General features: G+C 36.1%; 1 protein-coding gene across 3 annotated transcripts in view; it reads left to right on the top strand.

Annotated features, from left to right (window-relative positions):
- The first annotated feature begins 888 nt into the window (after positions 1 to 888).
- LOC136030406 (uncharacterized) overlaps positions 889 to 23,839 on the top strand; it is a 74,711-nt gene continuing 51,760 nt past the window's right edge. For 2 of the 3 annotated variants that reach the window (XR_010618273.1, XM_065709362.1), the window contains exons 1-3: positions 889 to 1,027; positions 19,077 to 19,428; positions 23,508 to 23,713. Coding sequence is in view for 2 of the 3 variants with exons in the window: in XM_065709362.1 (XP_065565434.1) it covers positions 19,131 to 19,428; positions 23,508 to 23,713 (504 nt within the window). In the remaining variant the exon portion in view is untranslated. Of the gene's footprint in view, positions 1,138 to 19,076; positions 19,429 to 23,507; positions 23,714 to 23,839 lie in introns of all 3 variants that reach the window. The other variant, XM_065709363.1, reaches the window with a different exon arrangement.

The raw sequence follows: 23,839 nt of genomic DNA on the forward strand, positions 1-23,839 counted from the left end.
TCATACAGAGTGAGCTTAGGTAGTTCAACTTGTAGTATTTCAAATGGCGGCATTTCATGGGGCATAAGCTTGGCAGAAAAGCAAAAAAAAAAAAACACTGAAAATAATTTTTAGTTTTTTTTCTATCTTATTACATAAATAAAAAATATTTTTGGGATCTAAGAAAAAACTTTGATATTAAAGTTAGTATGTCCAGCTATTCCTATAAGTGGACAAAGAGGACATATTGTAAACTAAAGAAGGCGCGAAACTTCTAAATATCTCACAAACTATTGGAAAATCGAATTAAAGCTTCGGGATCAGATTCAAAAATCAGACTGAACTTCCTTCGTTTGATGAGAAAGAATACAAAGGCAAGTTTCTTACAAAACATCATACAAAGACTTTTGAGCTACCAAACTGGAGCTAAACACAAAAAGAGCGCCGTCAGCCGCATTGTCAATTGTTTGTTGGAAATTGTATTGAATAAACTAAATTCTGAAAAAAAACCTATTAAGTAGACTTAAATGGATCAAAAGTCACTGCCAGCAGCGTACCAAGGAAGGGAGAGGCCTCGAGCTGGAGGCGGGAAAATCAAAAGACCCCCAGAGTTTTCTGTAGTTTCTTATGTTACACATACGTGACTTCTCCAGCCCCCCTCCAAACGGGTCTTTTGTATGTGGCTGATCTGCTCATTGACTTTGCCTGACAAGCCCCAATTACCCGGGAAGAGTAAAACCGCAGCTCAGAATTTCATTTTTACAACAATATCCGGTATATCCCCTACTATTTTTTGATGTCATGACATGTCCCTTGTCAATCAAAAGCTACATATCCGGAATTCATTAAGAGTTTCCAATGGATGTTTAATACCAATTTAAATCCTCTTTTCCTCATTAAGTACTTCTCTACTCCACAACCACGAAAGTTCTCTTCCAGAGAGAAAGAGAGTGTTTGTGTCAGTGTCACATGTTTATTTTTTAAGAGCAAGGTTCATGGACTTGGAATAGTATTAACGAACATGATGTCAAGTATCAAATTTCTACAGGTAAATCCATCACAGATTAATTTACATACAAGTTGCTATGCTTGTATTTTTAGTCATTGAATAACACTCGAGTCAAAAAGTATATTTGGTATTGGATTGGCAAACACAAGGTAAAATGATTTTGTTTTTGGTAAAAATTTGGATGACAAGCTTTTAATGAATCAAAAGCTTAAATTATGCCCTGGAAGGTCTTTTGATGAATCTGGGCCCATGCATTCCCCCTCCAGAAAGACCCAACCTTTGATGAAAGTTGAAAAATATTGTTTTATAATCAATCATTTGAATTTTCTTGTCATTAGCAAGCGTAATACTGACGAAAAACGTCTTTTGCTATCACTTCGAGATTTTGCCAGATAAATTCATTGTTCATCATAAATTTTGTGGGTAAAAATATACCCCTCCCCCCAGAATGATGAAGATATTCATTTGGAGCTGGGCGACTCTGGTTGAGCTTACTAATTCACACCGTTAAAACCCAAATAATCAGCACCACTAGGACTTGAAGACTTTCCCTTCCAGACAGAGAATTGCAAACCCAGCACACTAGCCACTTGGCTTGAACGGCTAAAATCTTCTCGGCTTACGGGTTCCTAAAACCCCCCAAAAATATAGTGAGAGTTTACGCATAACAAGTCTTTGTTTTGAACTTAAATGGGAATAATTTAATTATGTATAAATGATAATTTTTTATCCAGTACTATAAATGAATGTGAGATAATTTATTTTTTACCCTAAATGACTAGCGAAACCGGATGCAGGACTTCAAATCAGCTTGAACAAACCATGTTTTAAAAAAGGTTGAAAGTTTCAGAAATAGATCTATGGAGGTTCAATGAAAGTTTTTTGAGTCCCACACCTTTTGATATTGTACCGTAATTTTACGGATCCCCGTAAAATTGGTGTTTACCTATTTTACGTAAATTACGTATTTAACTATTTTACCGGTATTTTAAGTATTTTACCGGTATCTTATAGATTTTACTGACATATTTTACGACGCCTTGTTATTTTCAGAGCACAAAAGCGCGAATAAGTTGTCAGAAAAAGAGTGAATATGATTTTGATTTTGCGTATAGTCGTGTTTTCTGGTTTAAAAGGCGTAATTTTACGGATCCCGTAGAATTGGCGTTTTAGCTATTTTACGTAAATTACGTATTTTAACTATTTTACCGATATTTTAAGTATTATACCGGTATTTTATAGATTTTACTGACATATTTTACGACGCCTTGTTATTTTCAGAGCACAAAAGTGCGAAGAAGTTGTCAGAAAAAGAGTGAATATGATTTTAATTTTGCGTATAGTCGTGTTTTCTGTTTTAAAAGGCGTAATTATACGGATCCCGTAGAATTGGCGTTTTAGCTATTTTACGTAAATTACGTATTTTAACTATTTTACCGGTATTTTACGTATTTTACCAGTATCTTATAGATTTTACTGACATATTTTATGACGCCTTATAATTTTCAGAACATAAAAGGGCGAAGAGGCTGTCAGAAAAAGAGTGAATATGATTTTGATTTTGCGTATAGCTGTGTCTACTGGTTTAAAAGGAAGACCGCCTGTCTGACTTAGGTCTCTTGTGATCAGGACGATAAAGCGTATTATAGTACAGCTAATTATAATTTTAAAATGGTGGAATATCAGCTGAAATAAAATTATATTAGTTATGAGAACTATTAAAGACAGAAAGGGCTAGAAGCAGCATTGATATATGACAAAAAAGAAAAAAAAAATAGCCAAGAAAAATGAGGGTAATGTCAGCCAGCGGATAAAAAAGAAGCGAAAATTATAGAGGCAGATATTTCGTCAGGGACTTCCGCCTTAGTCGTCTTCAATCCTCAAAAAAGGAAAGAAAACGGATCTCTTGAATTTACTCTAACTGAGCAGAAGAAAGAATGAATCCAACAAACCAAAAAACTAAGCCAAAATAAATGAAAGACTATTCACCAATAGTCTTTGTCACCAATACTATTCACCATTAGATTGGATAAAATTATCCGCTTAGTGATTGATTGTCTTAGTGATTGCACTGACCTTATTTTCACTAAAAGTGTAGACAGATGATCTTAGTTTAAATTGAAGAAAAATTTTACTTGAATCCTTTAATTTTAAGTTTTTCATCAAGTTTAGTCTTACCCATCAAAAGTTACGAGCCTGAGAAAATTTGCCTTATTTAGAAAAATAGGGGGAAACACCCCCTAAAAGTCGTAGAATCTTAACGAAAATGAGACCATCAGGTTCAGCGTATCAGAGACCTCTACTGTAGAAGTTTCAAGCTCCCATCTACAAAAATGTGGAATTTTGTATTTTTTGCCAGAAGACAAATCACGGGTGCGTGTTTATTTTCATTTTTTTTTTTTCTTTTCCCCAGGGGTCATCGTATCGACCAAGTGGTACTAGAATGTCGCAAGAGGGCTCATTCTAACGGAAATGAAAAGTTCTAGTGCCCTTTTTAAGTGACCAAAAAAATTGGAGGGCGTCTAGGCCCCCTCCCATGCTCATTATTTTCCCAAAGTCAACGGATCAACATTTTGAGATAGCCTTTTTGTTCAACATAGTCGAAAATTATAATAACTATGTCTTTGGGGATGACTTACTCCCCCACAGTCCCTGGGGGAGGGGCTGCAAGTTACAAACTTTGACCAGTCTTTACATATAATAATGGTTATTGGGAAGTGTACAGACGTATTCAGGGGGATTTTTTTGGTTTTGGGGGTAGGGTTGAGGGGAGGGGGCTATGTGGGAGGATCTTTCCTTGGAGAAATATGTCATGGGGGAAGACAAATTCAATGAAAAGGGCGCAGGGCGCAGGACGAATCTGGTCACGTTAGAAAAAAAACGTCAAATTCAGAGCTGAATATACAATGCTGGGTGTTCGGAGCCTCTCTATTATGGAGTATAATTTGAATATAACACAACTATACGAGCGATAAAACATATATACCACAACCATAACTCAACTAACGAAAGAACTGCTAAGAGATAAAACAACTATAAAGCGAAAACAGGTGAAAACTAATGGGAAAATAAACGAACTAAGAGGTGGAAGGGGCCCAGAAAAAAAATATAATCCTTTTCCAATTTTGAGCCTAACTTCTGCAAAGGAGTCATAATGTCAGAAGCCCAGAAATACCGAATTATTTTCTTTTCAAACACTTCGTGGTAACGAACTGTAGTAAGGAGCGACCCGGCTCAATAGTAAACGGAACTCTAAAAACGGAATTTTGATGCTACAAGATACATCAAAAGAATCGAGTTTTCACGCTGATTCTAAATATATAAGTTTCAATTGATTTAGTCTTTGTCATCAAAAGTTAAGAGCCTGAGAAAATTTGCTTTATTTTGGAAAAAAGGGGGAAACATCCCTTAAATGTCATAGAATCTTAACGAAAATCACACCATCGCATTCGGCATATCAGAGAACCCTACAGCAAAAATTTCAAGCTCCTATCTAAAAAAAATGTGGAATTTCGTATTTTTTGCCAGAAGACAAATCACGGGTGCGTGTTTATTTGTTTGTTTTTTTTCTTTCTTTTCCCCAGGGGTCATCGTATCGACCAAGTGGTCTTAGAGTGTCGCAAGAGGGCTTATTCTTACGCAAATGAAAAGTTCTAGTGCCTTTTTTAAGTGATCAAAATAATTAGAGGGCACCTAGGCCCCCTCCCACACTAATTTTTTTCCAAAAGTCAACGGATTAAAATTTTGAGATAGCCATTTTGTTCCGCATAGTCGAAAACAATAATAACTATGTCTTTGGGAATGACTTCCTCCCCCACAATCCCTGGGGGAGGGGCTGCAAGTTACAAACTTTGACCAGTGTTTACATATAGTAATGGTTATTGGGAAGTGTACAGACGTTTTCAGGGGGATTTTTAGGTTTGGGGGGTGGAGTTGATGGGAGAGGGCTATGTGGGAGGATCTTTCCTTGGAGGAATATGTGATGGGGGAAGAAAAATTGAATGAAAAGGGCGCAGGATTTTCTAGCATTACTATAAAAAAACAATGAAAAAATAAACATGAAAACGTTTTTTCAATTGAAAGTAAGGAATAGCATTGAAATTTAAAACGAACAGAGATTATTGCGCATATGAGGGGTTCTAAAAATACTTTAGCATAAAGAGCGAGGTATTTAGGAGGAGATAAATACCTCGCTCTTTATGCTAAAATATTTTTAGTAATTTCAACTATTTATTCTACGGCCTTTTTGATTCAGGGGTCATTCTTCAAGAATTGGGACAAAACTTACGATTTAGTGTAAAGAGCGAGGTATTAACGAGGGTACAAACCTCCTCGTACACATAATAAAAATATAAGAATATAAAAGTTTGTTACGTATTTTAAGTTACGTATATTTTTTACTAATAAAAACGTTTGTTAAAAATTAAAAGTTCTAGTAGCCTTTTTAAGTAACCGAAAAATTGGAGGGCAGCTAGGCCTCCTTCCCCACCCCTTATTTCACAAAATCGTCTGATCAAAACTAAGAGAAAGCCATTTAGCCAAAAAAAAAAAAAAAATTAAAATACTAATTTCATTTCAATAATTTATGCGCGGAGAGCCAAAATCAAACATGCATTAACTCAAAAACGTTCAGGAATTAAATAAAAAAAACTAGTTTTTTTAGCTGAAAGTAAGGAGCGACATTAAAACTTAAAACGAACAGAAATTACTCCGTATATGAAATGGGTTGTCCCCTCCACAATCCCTCGCTCTTTACGCTAAAGTTTGACTCTTTGCCACAATTCTACTTTTTAAAACAATTAAAAACTTTAGCGCAAAGAGCAAGGGATTGCGGAGGGGACAACCCATTTCATATACGGAGTAATTTCTGTTCGTTTTAAGTTTTAATGTCGCTCCTTACTTTCAGTTAAAAAAACTAGTTTTTTTTTATTTAATCTCTATTTAAAGCAAGGTCTGTATTTTATAGATTTGTTGAAAATTTCAATTTCCCCCTAAAGAAGTGTTAGAGGCCATTTGCTTCAAATATTAAAGTTGCCTCATCAAAAAGAACTACATCATCTGGATTTTCAATGATATAGAGGGGCCAAAGCGGAACCAGTATCCTGAATAGCCCTTTTCAAAAGTTTGTCCTGCTTTTCGACGAATTGCTACCGACTGTTACTGGCTGTTACTGGCTACAGTGTCTAAAGAAAATCTTATTCTAGTTTAACGGCCCCTGTTTGTCGACAGTTGTTTGAAATAATTTTCAGAAATTGATATATAACACTCAGGGCCATATCCAGGACTTTTGTTTAGGTGTTTAGGGCTTGGGGGATCTTGCTTCAGAACAGGCACGGTCACCTGAATCAGAATCTAATTCTGAAGGAGAGGAGCTAGATTTATAAGAAAATCCCGTTGATTTTGGCAGCATTTCTTAGGTTTAAATGTGTAAAAAATGACAAATAGGATTTTACTCCCAAACGATGGTAAATGTGATTTATCTATCTTATTTTATTATTATTATTCTTATTATTTTTTTTAAATATATGTCTGAAGTCAGGCACTGTCCAATTGCTGAGGTATTATGCTGGGCACTAGATTACAAAAGAAATACACTAGACAATTAATTAAACTGATGAAACTCCAGATGAAGGGCATTACCTTTTTCAAGCCCAGGAAATCAGAATCATTAAAAAATTTCATTAAAAGCTGTAAGTGATGCTTAAAAAGAAATGCTTAACTTGTCTTGCAGCTACAAGGCAACTCTAAAACCCCAATTTTACTCTGCATTTCCCAGGGAGTACCTTATTTTACCTTGTTTTACCAAATTTACATTATTTTATAAATTTTACCTTATTTTGTCAATTTTACCAATTTTACTTACCGAGTTTTTATTTTACGGCAATTTTACAACACTAGTCTAAACTATGTGCTCTTTTGGGCTTAAGGGATAGGGAAGAAGTGTTGTCAATTCATGAAAAGGCAGGGTATATAGATAAAATGTATTTGTCAAAATCTAAAGAGGGGGAGGGTTATTAAGTTTTTTCAATTTTTTTTAATGAAAATACTGCAAAAAAGCATTTTCAAGGGAAATGTAAAATGTTTTTTTTTTAATCTAGGGGGAGGGAAGCAAAAGATCTAGGGTGTGAATACCCCTACCCCTTTCTCTTCCCATTTGATGCTCCTGTAGGGAAGAAGTGGCATTGAGAGCTTGAAAATAACTTCCTGAGGTATAATCTAAGCAGTAGATCCTGGGTTCATGGCAAAATTGAAAAAAAGAATCACCCCTAATCTAAAATTGGACTGGGTCTTGATTCTATGTCGCAAAGACAAAACTCTTATGAATTGAATATGATTTTGAGTTAAATTGGCAGTCTATTTTCGAACTGAAGGGACATTTTCCCCAATTTTTTAAACATTTAAGTTATAGCAAAGGTACAAAACTGAATATTCTTTCCCTTTGCCATATTAGCGCTCTAGCTCCATTTCAGAAAGCTTCCTTTTATAATATAATTTTATTTAAGTTCATCAAAGGTTGATGCCCTTCGGAGCGGGTGAAAATAGATACTTCCAAATAAATTTTTATTTGATAATATATGATCTGAATCCGTTCCAGAAAGTTTCATTCCCTTAACCCAGTTACTCTCCAAGATATCAAAAAGCCTTCATCTTGGATATAAGCAATTTTTTAATGCTTCATTCCAGACGTTGAAGAAAGCAGGTAAATTTCTTAAATTTTCCTGAGTCTCATAGCTTTGCTAAATCTTGATTATTAAATTCCTTGGTTATAAGGAATTTGGAAACTTTGTCTTGAATTTGGGATAAATTCCTTGGTTATAAGGAATTTGGAAACTTTGTCTTGAATTTGGGACAAAAACGCAATATGATTTAAAATCCTACTCAGATCGGCAGTACAAACAACACCGTATGAAACGATGAAGGATGAATGTAAGACAGTAAATTTTTTAATCCTTAAATGGATGTTTTACCTCTTTGTTTAAGGGTCATCCTTTGGGAAGCACATATAAAAAATATAAAATAAGACTTACAATAAAATGCTGATCATTCTTCGAAGCCATGTTTCTAAGACTTTAAATTTTAGTTTTAATGATCCCAAGTATTAAATCTTATTTTACATTTTATGTGCACTTTGCTGAGGATGACCCTTGGGTATAGAGCCAAAATATTAATATAAGGGTAAAAAAATCACCGTCTGAAGTTAAGTTCTTATAGAGCGTGACAAAAAATTGTTTGAGGAAGAAAAAAGTTCGCAAGGCGAGACGAAAATTACATGATAATTAGCTGAAAATGTTTTTTCTTTGCTTCATGATATGAAGAAAAAATGAAAGTACTTTGTGCTTATGCTCTTACTGCATGTTTATCAAGAAACTTCGCTTACTTTACCTCCAAGCAAATAACATGTGATATTTTTTCCTTTATCCGGGTTGCCGTAGTAGCTAGCAACCTAATGAGAGGCGATCACGTCCCACAAAAAGAAATACAATAGCCCATAACTACTAAATGTGTTAAAAGCAAGGGTGCTCATTTCAAATATTGAACAAATGCCAAACCCATTTTTACCTGAGTCATTTAAGTTTTTTGCCGCTTCCTTCCATGCATTTTCTTTGATTCCCAGGTCCTTGTTTTCTTTACACCGTATACCCTACAATACAGGATATAATCTAATGCTTGTTATTAATAAAATGTTTGTAATGCTAATTTTTAACATCTTTTCTCTTTTTTATCTGAAAAATATCACCTCGCTAAACGATGGTTTCAGACTTCAAGTTGAAGTGTGGCAAAATGATTGTAGAAGGCCTTTTGGGCTATTTTTGCTAGGCGGAGTAATGTTCGAGCTCTATCACAACTAAGCTTTAGATTAATTCCTTATTGCTTTACCTAATGTAGTTTGCATGATGGAAAGGTATCATGGTTTTCATAGTTATTCAAATCAGTAGTAATGATGAATCCAATTACAATCAGCAAAGTCTGAAAGGCTTTCTTGGGCTTTCGAGACTATCATATGATGTAATGAGATCATTCTATTAATGAATTAACGATATTTGGTTAGAAATTTGGAAATTTTAAAAGAGTCTATACCGAAAGTCATTCTCATTAATAGAGTTGTCTCAATTGCATCATATGATTGATGGAAAGGCCAATGAGGCAGCCAGAGGGACCATACTGCTTATACCTGGATCACTCATTGCTCCTCAAATTTTTATAATTTTGTTTTCAAATTCTAGAGTCAAGTAAAGTTGACTTAAATCAAAATCAAGGAAACGCACATTCTTTCTAAAGTTTAGACAGGTAGAATTGGCCAGTCTTCTGTGTAATTTTCTAAGCCTTTCAAATACAGAAACAGCAGTGATCTGAGCTTGAAAATCTTACTAGGACATATACTAAGCCATCAAATTTTTTGGGTTCTATTTTTATAAATCAACTACTTTCCTACTCTCATAAATAAAATAGTAGATAGTAAAATGCCGAATATATTAATTTACTTTGTTTAATGCTTCATTTAGACGTTAAGGAAAACCACAAAATTATTAAGATATAACACTATCCCTTTAAGATTTTAAACAACTGAAGATATTTTGAAAAGGAACCTCTTCGATGTGTGCCTTAAAATACAATAGGAAATCTTTCTTATGAAAGAAAATATTATTCTTTGAAAAAATATATCACCCTAATTAGCTTTCCTGAAAGTATCCTTATTTACAGCAGCCCCATTTGGGCTTCTTGTTTCTCCGTGTTTATATACGTAGAAAGGAAAGAATAAGAGTATCTAAGACACGCGAAGCCTAGTTAAAAGGTACTAGCCTAACTTAAAGTTCTTAATTCGAATGGTTGCCAGGTGGGGCCAGGTACAGAATCAGCGTTTTTTTTTTTTTGGGGGGGGGGCACCAACGAAATTAGGCTCTACCAATGGCATTTTCAGCCCTCCACCCCTATAATTAATGTAGTTTTCAACCTTCTAGGGGGAATCCCCAAAAACCAATCCCTGGATCTGTCCCTGCTGCCTCGGTAAAGAGAATGAGGCTATATATCCGATATTGAATTTCTGTTTTCAGCCATAGCAATGAGTTTTTGGGAGTAGGGCTGCCAGAACCCATCTATAGGTGTTTTGGAATATTTTGGGGATAGCTGAATATACATAGGCATGGGGAGGTTGCTCTTCATGCACTTGAAAAGGTATGCAAAACTAAGAATCTATGCTAAAAGCTAAAAGCTATGCAAAATTAGATTGTAAAACTTAAAGAGAATGCGAAACTTAGTGTCATAGCTTTTGAGTTTCAAATACTCTTTGAGCAAAATTAAACTAAAATAGTTTACAGCATAGTTAAATTGTAAGTAACGAATATATTTTTCCACTAAATTATTTTTTATCTTTCCTGTGAAACTGACTATCATTTTCATGTTTTCGTTGAATTTTTGACCAACGAGAAAAGATGCTGTTCGGGACGCCTATTGTATTGTTTTTAGCAAAAGACAAATAACGCTTAGCCTTTAAGAGGTATGAGGGGGCGGCACTGATACTTCTTTTAGGTAATTTTTGTCAGTTTTATTCTTGTTTTAGAACTTACTTATTCATTTATAGTAATTTATACAGACTTACTATTTGACTATATTTCTACTCATTTTACACTCTGGCATCGCTCTTCATTGTTATTTCGAAATTTAAAAATAATCCCTTAAACCATCCCTTTTTAGCTCCTAATTTCTCCATTCCTATATTTATAGAAACAAGTAAAAACAAAGAATGTCTAGGATATACAAAACACAGCTTAAATAATGGTTGCACCAATGGTTGTAAGCTAGTAAAGAGTAAATCACAGCTCATAGTAATCGAAACTTTAAAACTGCCTTTAAAAAATTAATTGTATGTCCGCCTACATAAAAAAAAAATTCAATTTAGGAGACAAATTCATTTTGCAATTACTGACACATTAATAGGTTCGCTATAGATACGTGTATTTTAGGATATCATTGTTAAATCTATTAAGAATGGCTATTTGACGCTAGGGTTCAATAAAAATAGTATCCAGTTTTCATCAAAGGCTTGGGGGAATTTAACACTGATACATGACGGTATTCCTTTTTTGGAACTATTATAGTGTATTACTTTCTTATTCTGATGCCGAAAACTGGCATGGCTGAAAAGTAAAATGTTGTAGAACCTTTATCCTAGGGATAGCCCACTTGAAAAAATCTTGTACACCAACTGGTGTGAACCACACTTGATGGAACCGTACACACGTGGAGATGGATTTCCATAAATGGCACAAAGCGACATGGTGTGATGGAGCAAGTGAAGGACTACAGAAGTACACCAGATTTTATTTGCACTTTATAAGACTTTGAACAAAATGGCTATGTAAAATTTCGATTTGACGAATTTGGGGAAAAACAAGGTTGGGAGGAGGAGGGGCTAGTCACCATCGGATCACTTTTGACTCTTAAAAGGGGAGTTACAGCTTTCAATTTCTAATCATTTGAGTCCCCTCCAAAGTATATATGACCACTTCTTCCATAAGAACCTTATATACCCACCCACGGCATACTTTACAGCCCTTCCCCAGGATATGGGGGGGGGGTATGTTGACAACAAAGTTTTTGTTATCTAACCGTTGGACTATTTCAAACAAAATGGCTTTCTAAATATTTTCATTTGATGCATTTGGGAAAGAGGCCCCAGCAAGCCGGATTCACGCAAGGAAGATCGACAACTGAACATATTCACACGGTTAGACAGATCGTTGAGAAGACAGTGTAATTTAACAGAAAAACCTACATAGCTTTCATTGACTTTTGCTCTGCCTTTCACGCTGTTGTCAGACTGCCCCTTTGACTAATCCTGAAACCTGCTTGCCTACACACAAAGATAGTTAGCCTCTTCAAAAACTCTACAACAACACAGAAAGTGCCGTCCTGGTTAACGGGAATCTTTGTTCTTCCTACCTCATACAAAATAGAGTACGGCAAGGATGCGCTGCTGCACCCGCGCTGTTTAACTGCGTCATCGACGACATCCTGAACGAGACGCACCATGCCCATACTTTCGACATCAGTGGCCGGGAGGACTCTGTTCGATGTTGACTTCGCGGATGATGTGGCTGTCCTTAGTGACAATCTTGACCAACTTAAGTGTGCACTCGAGACGCTCTCCTTCACAGCCTCGAGAGTTGGGCTACAAATCAACAGGAAGAAAACGAAGATCATGCCCATAGAAATAACTACATCAGCACCACTCTCAACTTTTCAGATTAACGGCCAAGCTGTCGATGTGGTAAGGCACTTCACACATCTCGGATCAATTATATCCTCAAGTGGCATATTTGACGCCGAAATCTCAGCCAGAACACCCAAGGCAGGCTCTGTGTTCAGACGACTCTTGAGAGTAATCTTCCACAAACCCCATATTAGCCGCCATACTAAAGCCCGAATTTACAACACCACCGTCTCAAGCATGCTGTACTCATCTGAGACATGGCTGATAACCCAGACACAGCAAAGAAAGGTCGATGCCGTTCAGAATAGACATCTGCGTCGAGTCAAAGGCTTCAAATGGTATGAAAAGATCCGCAATACTGAGATCCTGAAGACCTTCAAGCTGACGAACCTCTCTATCCAAGTAGAAGCACGCTCTCTAAGGTGGTACAGCCACCTACTCCGTCTCCCGCTAAGTACCCCCGCAAGGATCCTCTCGGACTTCAACCCCTCAGAAAAAGGCTGGAAATACCCTCAAGGAAGGCCAAGCACTAGATGGGCTAATGTAATAAGCCAATGCCTGCTCAACCGCAACATCAACCCAAATGAGGCCCCATCCTTAGCCCTCGACAGGGCTACTTGAAGAAGACTGACGGTGCTGTCAACCAGTCCCTATACGCTGGAAGTACTACCTTCCACCAATCAAATCAGAAAGAGCTAGATTCTCAATCAGATACCAGATTCCTCATATTGTAAATATGCTTAACTTGGTAGAAATGTCCCGAAGTTCCATGAGTCGATTTTCTTTGAAAAAACACATTTCAATAATAGTTCTTTGCCTGGATGTCGGGATTGATTAATAATAGATTTTAATATGTATTTTGTTGTGGCGTTCTCGCGCTGGGGTGGCCTCCTATGTTATCTCCTACCTTCTATGTTTTTTTTTTTTTGGAATTATTAGTATGACGAGATATTTTGTTTTTTTCTATGCATTTGTACTGCCCCCGCCTTACAAGCTCTGCTCTCTGTTGGGGCATAATATAGTTGTTGCATATTTTTTAATTTGATTTACTAAATATTGATTGAAATTGATTGATATTGGTGATTCTGCTGAGCAAGAGCGTTAAGTCAAGTCAAAGCGTGTGTAGGTGTGTGGTGAGAGAGGGGGTGGGGTGGATAACTTCCGTTCACTTTTGACTCATAAAAAGGTAATTAGAGCTTTTAATTTCCAATCAAATGAGCCACCTTCGAAGTTTATACGACCACCCGTTGCATAAAAACCTTATACGTTCCCGAGGCATAACTTAAAACACTTGCCCCGGGGCACTGGGGGCTGTGTCGAACCTAGAGTTTTTATTATTTGGTGATTCAACTATTTTTAAGAAATGATTATCTCAAAATTTATATAGGATGGGTTTGGGGAAGGGGGTGGGGGGGCTGGAGGAGGAGGAGATAGTGGCCCTCAGGCCTCTTTTAAATCTTAAAAAGTGTACTAATTAAAAAGTGAACTATTTTTAATCAAATGAGCCCTCTCTGAAGTTTATAGGAGCATCCATTCCATAATATCCACAAATGCCACCAGGTCATAACTTACAACGCCTGCTCCCTGGCCTTGGGGGGCTGTGTCGGCACCAGAGTTTTGTTATCTCACATTTTAACTACTTTTAAAAAATATAGCTATCTCAAAACTTTTATTGGATGGGTTTGAGGAAAAAGGTTGTGGGGCGGCTAGTTGCCATTGTGTCTTTTTTGACTCTTAAAAAGTGAACTAGAATTTTCAATTTTTAATCAAATGGGCCGACTCTGAAGTTTATAAGAGTATCTCTTCCATAAAAACCATATATGCCCCCAGGGTGTAACTTACAATGCCTACACCTGGGCTCAGGGGGTTGTGTCGATACCCGAGTTTTGTTATCTAACTTTTGAACTATTGTTGAAAAAATGGCTGTTTCAAAATTTTTATTTGATGTATTTAGGGGGAAAAGGACGTGGGGGTCTAGCTGCCCCCCGATCGCTTTTGACTCTTAAAAAGTGAACTAGAACTTTCAATTTTCAATCAATTAAGCCTTCTCTCTCTGAGCCTCCTCTCTGAAATGTATTTCGCAACAGAATAATCAACTTAGTTTCAATTTTCATAATGAAGTAACCTAATAACTTCTTTTCCCTACGTGGATCAGTAGCGACAATTGTATTTATTATTATTGTTGGTGGTTTTATTTGTTTTTAGTCTAGTGTTTTTTCTATTCATCTTGTGCTGAGGACGCCTAGTTTAGATACAGACGAAATATCTGCGTTATTTTAGTCTTTCATCTCTTTTCCCTCTACTGGCCGCAGTCTCGTTTGAGGTTTTTATTTTGTGGAGTTTTATCTCTCTTTGTTGTTAGCCTCATTCGTTGCTCCCCCAGCCACTGTAAGTGTAGGAGCTGCCCCGATTGCCCTTCTTTGAGTGGCTCTGTTCCTGCTCACCTTCCCAATCGCCTCAAACTTTTTAGCAACAAGTCAGGTATGCTACACCTTGTTTAAACAAAAAATGGGCCATGATTTTCATATGTGTGATTTGAGGCTCAAAGGGGGCTCTTGGTCTATCAAACAATTCCACTTTCTCTTCCAGCTTTCCATCAGAAACGTAGACGTGTTGCGGCTTTTCTGCGGCGGTATCGCTCAAAGACACTCAATCCGTATTGATAGAGGAAAAAATGAGCCCTTAGACTCTTTAAAAACCCACTCCTATCCGCTTGTAAAGGTAAATTTTTAGCAGAAAGGTAGGTATGTTCAAACTTTTTAAAAAAGAATCATGCAATGGTTTGCAATTTATATGCTTAGAGAACCTGAGAGAGCCAGTTGCTCCTTTAACACCCTAACCTGACCCAACTCCAAGTTTTAAGCATAAAGTTGGGTATATCGCATTCTGTTTGATTTGAATATGTACAAATATTTTCAATCTATTATATTTCTGCCACAAACTAGCCTATCAGCCTTTTGCAGATAGGCCTCCCTTTCACTGCAAGGATTTTCTATATGTATGATTAGAAACATAAAATGGGCTCTTAGAGTTATATGACAAAATCCAATTTTTCCCAAGCTCTTTGTCCCTCGTCAAAGACAAAGGTTACATGCCTATACCAATCAGTCTGCGTTTTTATTCGTTTCTAGTAAACTCTACAGTAAAATAACTATCCTCAAACAAATGGTAATGCAAAGACTATAAACCATAGTGCAACATAACGACAGAATTTGGCAGTTATTAGTAAAGAGCTTATGGAGCAATCAGTTGGTGATAGACCTAAAATCAAATTGTTTTCACAATCCAATACTTATGAAAAAATTAGCAGGTGTTATATTTTGACACAAAAAAAAAACAAAACAATGTGAGCTCGAACATATTATAATTTTACCAAATATCAGCTTAGATTTTGCAAGGTTTTCTATGTGGGGCAAAGCTATAAAGCATTAGTTTTTCTGTATTTTGGAATATTTCACAACTAACTGATTCAATAACAGCATTGATTTGATACTCATGAAAAGAGAGCAAAGATGTTTTTAAGAACGTTGCGCCTTTTGAGACTGTCTTTAAGGACGTATTTTCATCTGTTCGTTGTTTTTTTTTTTTTTTTAGTAGAAAAAACTTGTCCTTGTGAAATACTGTTTTTAAAGTTGTAAGAAGTTGGGAATTACGGCGTTCGATCGATGGTGAAGAAACAAAGTAAGAGCTTTGCTCCTGCAATTATGCCGATGAAGCTGATCAGAGTCTGTTGCAGCACTTCACGTTGTCCTAGCAACACAAACTCGGTGGGTCTGTTGGAACTAATGGATTTATTGTGTTGCGAGAGCAACACTTTGGTTTTGTCGTGTTTTTTCTTTTTTTTTGTTCCTAGCACCCCGATTTCAGCTTCTTCCTAGAAAGTGGTAAGGCTCTAACCTCTGCGGTTTTTACGGAAATTGTGGACCTTAGGCCAGATTGATGAATATCACTTTGCATTTTGGAAAGTTTCGTAGAACTCTTGCCTGGGGTCAAAAATCTATTGTTTCTACCCCTTTCTGTTCGTGATTTTAGCTGAGTTTATCATTCGTTTTTTTGCACCTGGGATTGCATAAAAGAAATGGTACCAGATGTGCCTGTTAAATTTTGAAAGTTGTCTCATTGCTAAAGAAATTAGACTTTATCCTTTGCTCCTTTCTAAGTGATGACGTTGGAAACTTGGCCTACGGCAAGAAAGTCAACTTTTGAACTAAGACATATAGATTTTTATTTCGACGGCAGTCTATAGCTCTTGATGAGCTGATCAAAGTATATGTCATCCATTTTTTGGTGGAAAAATTCCTTTATGATATATAACAGTTTCAAAGTTTAAAGGGGCTGACAACTTCAGTAATAAGGTACACACTGAAACTAAAAATAGGCCGATATCAATTGTGAGACATATAGGGGAGTTTTAAGTATAAGTCGGCTGTTAGCTCATAATCATCTTCGTCAATGAGGGGTTCAAAACTTTTGCTAGTTGGTGCACCTGTTACTTGTTTCCGGTGTATTTGATGGTAAGACCAATTTGGTTCCAGCGGTAAGACATGTAGGGGACTTGTAAGTAATAATCGGCTGTTAGGCTACAATCATCTTAGTGATGAGAGGTTTGCAACTTTTGCTAGTTGCAATGAAGGGTTTGCAACTTTTAAGGATGTACCTAGTATTTATTTTAAGATTCTTACAGATTAACAACTTCAGCGTTTAATCAAAGCGAGGAAACAAAACAAAAGTGTTTCTCTCGCAACACTTTACTCGGCAAAGCAGAAAAAAGGTTGCCGCAGCACCTTACGTTGCCCATGCAACGTAAATCTAGTTTAAGCTCTTAAGCCCTAAAAATTAGAAAATCTACCCAAGAGCCGAAACTATAAACACATACTCTGAGAATTCAGATCAAAACAAATAAGGAAAAACTTCAAAAACCAAGTAGAAATAAAGAGTTGAAAACACATATGTGCTTAATCTTCCCAAGAGCACAACCCACAAAATGGAATAGCTGCATAGCAAACAGTTTTTATGGGAACCTTATAAAGGGAGCCTAATACTGGGACATAAAGAGAGACATGCATGAACACCCAGCTGCAATTGGAAGTATACAATGCTTTTAAATGATTGAAAGTACAAAGTAGGCCCACGGGCATTCCAATATCCTCCCTTAACGCTCCTTATCATATTTTTATCAGAACAGTAATGTACGCTGCGCCTTGAACCATTTGAACACGGTAATGATAATTTTCAATCTCAATTAAATTAAAAATTTAATTTCTCAAAAATGCTCAGACCAACTTGAAACCTATGATACCAGTATTTTGGGCCAAGGAGGTAGAAGAAACAAATTATTTGGGGCTGACACCGTTTAGTCCCAGCTACCTTCCGCATAGTAACTTGATCTGCTTGCACATTGGTTAAGATATAGTAATGTTGTAGAATATTTTTATCAAGAAATTTGGCACTTACAATCAATGCGACCTCTGCTCTTACAACGCAACCGTTAGGAGGCTTAAAAGTCTAAAGGCCGGCGATTTCATAATGAAATGTTGAACCCTGCTTAGACTTAGACTACAAAAGTCAGCCTACGACATTTCTTGCTACAAATTTTTTTGGCTTAGAGTATGGCTACTTTCCTACTAAATTTCAAACACATTCAAGTGTTTTTTCCTCCTCACTTTTGAATGGATTTTTCCCCAGTATTTCTAAAGCTACCGTGGAAGTAACCAGTCTCATGGTTTCAAATAGAAGTGAATCAATAAAAAAATTTCCAAGTGCCAACTTTTACGTGTCCTGCTACAGTCTACTGCTCGTTGGCTCAGCAGCTTCTCTTTCTCACATCTTTGTCCAAACCTGTCCCGTGATTGCTTATGTGTATCCTGTATGAACATTATTTACTGATGATTATGATTCTACTGAATGAACAATGGATGCCTTCAAGGGACCCAAGATCCCACCCCTCTAGAAAATATTTTAGAAAAAAAATGTGGAATATTATACCTTTTTTAAGCTAGAATTAGGCAAAATTAGTGGATCAAAGCGTACCCGCAACTCCTCAAAGCGAAATATAGCAAGACCTCTGTTGCTACACTGTTGAAGATGCATAATATTTTCAACAGAACGCAAACTACGCTCCAGCTGTTTAGAGGAATTGGGAGGAAAAGGGACTAGCCCCAATTTTCTTCGTAGACTTTGAGTAGCCTTATGAAATTGTTTTTGCTGTTGTGTTGTTGCTAATATTTTAACAAATAAAAACAAACTGCTCGTAATGCAAATCGTTTTCAGTGAAGTATAAATGATGCATTGACCTTTAGAAGGCATAGGGGAGTGGTAGCCCTGCTAGGGCATTTTCTGTGAACTTTAAGGTTACTGACTTATTAGTTTCCATTTTTCTTTGCTTTAGGAATATTTTATTCACCAACAATTCATCTGTTATCTTTAGTTTGATGCGTTTGTTTTTATTTATGTTGGTTCTAAATTTATATATTTACGGCAATTTTTGCTCGCTTTACTTTTGAATTATTAAAGGACTTTATTTACGCTCATCTTAGGTTTTACTTTTCCTTTGATATCTTATTTAATTTTTTTTAAAGTTAATTAATGAATAGGTCGTGGGATGAAGTTTAATATTTGGAAGCTGAAACATTTGACGGGAAAATAAAATTGACAGAAAGTAAGGAATATTTATTGACTTAGATTTTGAGTTTTAATACTATTTAGTCCGTTGATTCAAAGATTATTATTACTATAATTATATATATATATATATATATATATATATATATATATATATATATATATATATATATATATATATATATATATATATCTATATTATAATTATATTATAATTGTATATATATTATATAATACTATAATTATTTCTTGCAGGCACAAGACTAAGTATTCCACATTTACATTTTCCATTCGAAATGCTGCAAAGCCATGGACTCAAAGTGGAAGAATCGAGTCCGACTATGGTTGTCACAAGTGGCGGATGGTATATTTGCATTGTTTGTAGTTTCACCTCTTGTAGTGGGATTTTGGAGAGGTGTATGGCAACTTCTAGACAATTATCTCTACCCCGAGGACAAGGATTTGAGCATATTTATCTCAGCAGTAATTGGTTCTGTAATACCAGTAGCATTTACAGTATTTCGTGAAACATTACAAAAAAAGTGCCTTAAGAGTAAGGTGATTTTCTATTGTGTGTCGAGAGTGTATACGTCAGTTTTTGCTTTTGGTAAGTAAGATACTCTTTTATTATGTTAATATATATTTTAGCCGTTTAAAATTCTGAATGTGTTGTCTGATCAAATTAAGGAGTTTATGGAAGAAAAAAGAAAAGAAAAAGAAGAATATTCACTTAGGTTTCCACATTTAAGTATATTAGTAAGGTAAAGTTAAAAGTACGGCCAAGCCAGTATCCAGTATTTTTTTGGGGGTGGGTTGGGTGTACAAAAATGTTTTTTTCGGGGGGGGAGGCTTACACAAAAAAAATAAAAAAAACACATAGAAATTTATTTATATCCGTGTTTGTTACTTTTTTATGATTCAGAAAAACATTTTGGGGTGGGGGGAGGGGGTCGAATCTCCTAGCCCCATGGATCAGGCCTCGAGTACGGTGTTGGATTTTACAATTCCTATCGGCGGTACTGATATTTGTTCCATGGCTTTTCAGTCAGGAAGCAAAAATGGAGGGAGGGGCCTTTCTCCAGGCACTGATTTAGAGCTGGGTCAACTCTGCTGAACTTAGAGTGTCACACCACTGACTCCCGTTCAAACTAAATTACCAATGACACCAAGACTTGAACCATAGACAAAGGGTCACAAGCCTTGTGTGCAAACCACTCAATTAATGTGTTAATTCCAACTATTGAACGATTTAGTCTTTTATGTACAATACAAGAGTCCTTTTAGCGCTATTGAATTTGAATCAGTAATAAAGCAACTGCTGACTTTGTTTCGGTCAATAGATGCGTAAAACGTTCATACAGGGATTATCACAGGTGAAACACGGAGATTCCGCATTTCTTGATTTTTTTTTTTAACACAAGTTTAATGCTTTGTTTTACTCCTAGCTTTGCGATATGTGTTGAAGAATTACAGTAATGGATATAGTACTTGTACTATTTTTAGCCTAAGACCCTGTGTATTACAGATACGCCCTTTTAACGTCCGGTTTTAAAAAAGCATCCTCCTCAACATGCCCTACTAATATCTTATCTGTTATGAAAGACCTTCCATAGCCTCCTGACAAACTTTGACAGGTACAGTATCTTTTGATTCTGTTCAGTATATCCAATAAAATGCTCTAACACTTCCAACATAAAACATTGCATCTATGCCACCTTGACAGCCAGGATTCACTTCAACCCTTGTAAAAAAAAGTTATATCAGTAGCAATGATAGATTTAACTTAATTCCCTCAGCTGTTCGGGATGTATTGCTGAAGCGTCAGCTTGACAGTCAGTATGCACTTACTGCCTTTTGATTTAGTTTTAAAGCAATATAAAATTTCCCTGAAAGTTTCTACTTTACACTCTATTCCCGTCTAAGATATCGCGCCTATGCTATTTTGAGAGCCAGCAGGTACTTAAACTATTTTAGTTTAGTCAATAGCAGCAGTAATAGTAGCAAGTAGAAGTCTTATGAGCAAAAGTTGTAGTGATGTTAATAGCCTTGACGGTTTTGGGTTAACACCCTTAGACGTTGCTGGGATATTACTAATACATCTGTTTGATGACTCCTATCTATGTAGTGTGTTTTGATTTAGTTTAACCTCCCCCTTAAAATACACTGAAAACTTCACATTAATTCTCTAAGCTGTTCCCTAGGTATTGGCAATTCACCGTTTGTCATAACTGCATGCAAATAATGTGATTTTATTTATTTCAAATGTTACCAAATACCCCTAGCATTAGTAATAGTAGTAGTCATAGTAATAGGAGTAACAGTAGGAGCTTGAGAAACTGGGAGTGGTAGTAGTGATATCAGTATTAGTATTAATAGTAGCATCAGTAATAATATTCATATTTTGCCTTTTTGTCTCGTTCAATATCCCTTCCTCATGTCCTGATAGTTTCAATCTAATACTATAAGCCGTTTCTGAGATATTGTTGATCTGCCCTTTTGATAACTTGCATGAACATAGTATGTTTTTTTTACTCCTGTATCCCCCTTAACAATCCCTGAAAACTTCACCTTAAATGCCATTAGCCTTAGTAAGAACTGTCCTAGTAGCAGAAGCGGCAGTAATACAACTAATAGTAGTAGCGCTATTACTGCTAGTAGTGTTAGTAGTACTGCTACGTCTAATAGCACTATGCACTTATTGCCTTTTCATTAGTCCAACATCCCCCTAAACATGTGTTGAAACTTTCATCATAATACTATAATTCGTTCCTGAGATATTGCTGATACGTCCTTTTGACAGCTTGTATCCGCAAGGCAAGTTTCAACTTGATTCAAAAAACCCCTCAACATTTCCTGAAAATTTTTCTTTAAGTGCCCTTAGCCTTGGTAATAGTGTTAGTAGTAACAGTAGAAATCTTGCTAGTGGAATGCATATATTCGTTTTGGTTGCTTTGACATCTTCCTCAACTTGCACTAAAAGTTTCAACTTAAAACTCAAATCTATCCAAGGAATGTTACGCATGTTTGATAACCTGTATCAACAGTGTGTGTTTCGAAACATTTCTTGAATGCTTCACCTTAATATTTTAAGACTCAGTAGCAACAATAGTCGCATTAGTAGTATTAGCATTAATAGCAGTATACATAGCACCTTTACATTTTACAAACATCACTCTCTTCAACATACGCTGAAAGTTTCAACTTAATATCCTAAGCCATTTCCGGGACATTGCTGATACGTCTATTTGACAACCGGCATGCACATAGTGTATTTTGGTTTAGTTCAACATCATCTAAGTATCCCTAAAATTTCCATATTAATACCCTTAGCTTGAACACTTGTCGTAGTAGTAGCAGGGATAATATTAATAATTATAATATATTAAATAAGTATTAATTATAATAATTATAATAATTATATATATTATATTATTATAATAATTATAATAATAGTAGTGATTATAGTAGTGATAGTGGTAGTAGTTGCAGTAGTAGAAGCAATAGTATCAGTTGAAGTAGTAGTAGTAGTAGCCTGCAAAAATTGCATTTTGGCTAGTTCAACATCCTCGACAACAAGCTCTGTAGGTTTCAACTTAATGCTCCAAGCCGTTCCTAAGATATTGCTGATTTGCCCCTTTGACAACCTGCATACACTAAGAACTTTTGATTTAATTCAACTTCTCCATGAATATTCCCAAAAATGTTCACCTTCATACCCTTATCCTTTGCATTAGCTGTTATAGTAGTAGTAGTAGTAGTAGTGGGGGTAGTGCTAGCAGGAGTACTAGTAGCCCAGCAGTAGTAGTACTGGTAGTAGTAACACTAGCAGTAGTGGTAGTAGCTGTGTCAGTAGTAGAAAAAAGTTTTAGTACTAACAGTAGCACCAGTAGTTGCAATCAGGAGTGCAGCTAAGGGGGAGGGGGGACTCCCGACCCCCGAAATTCCAAGGTGTCGGTGCGTAGTGCCGACACCTTCGAACTTTGACGTCAAAATATAGCTTGTATGTCCGTATTTGTTGGCACACTAAAAGATTTTGTTGACACATTCTTTATACCCCCCTCCAAACTCAAAACCCTTGCTTCATCCCTGGTAGTAATGTGCAGATTTTGTCATGCCTTCGAAGTTTCAACTTAACGCTCCAAGTCCTTCCTAAGATATTGCTGGTATACTCTTTTGACAAACCATGCACACGTGTTTCAATTTTGTTCAGTTTCCCCCTCAGCATTTCCTATAATTTTCACTTTCATACCCCTAGCCTTAGCAGTAGTAGTATTTAAAGTAATAATGGTAGGAGTAGTAGTAGCAGCAATATTTAATTTTTATAACTTTAAATTTTCAATCGAATAAGCTCCTTTAAAAGTTTCTATGCCAACTCCTTTAATACGGAGAGCCCTGGTAAAAAACAACATATAAATAAATGATGTACAGAGCCCACTTAGATCTATACTTAGCCAGTATTATTGTGCTGCCAGTGATAAATAGGATCTTCATAAAAAGGAGTAAAGAGTGAAGGCTTCAGAAGCCTGGATGAAGTTGAGCGTATGTGGCTCTGTTGGATACAGGCTGCTTAATGTTCCAGTCAGTTGCTATTAGAAGTACTAGCAGTTCAATGATTTTACCCTGGCAATGCCTATGTCCAATTATCTTAATCATAACGCCAATGACTTATTCTTTCTTTACTTTTAGCATGTGTTAATAATTGGAGAAGTTTATGGACTTTCTTGGATGTGTATACTGGAATTAATCTTACTTCAATAATTTCCTCAATAATAATTGGAATGGTCGTATTAGCTCTAATGCGGTGTTATAGAAGCATTGGAGCGCCACCTATGTTTATAGCAACCGACTCAGAAAGAGGCTATTTCACTTTTCCCACTATGTTTAATGTATCGGTAAGCATAAAACCACCCTTTCTATTTTCTAAGTAAGATACCCAATCCTGGCTCTAAGTATTTCAGACCCAGGGGTGGTCAAGTCTGATTCTTATGGAAATGTTAATTCAGTCTTTTAAAACGCGT

The sequence above is a fragment of the Artemia franciscana genome, chromosome 8 (genome assembly GCF_032884065.1).
Source record: "Artemia franciscana chromosome 8, ASM3288406v1, whole genome shotgun sequence".
Classification (NCBI taxonomy): domain Eukaryota; kingdom Metazoa; phylum Arthropoda; class Branchiopoda; order Anostraca; family Artemiidae; genus Artemia; species Artemia franciscana.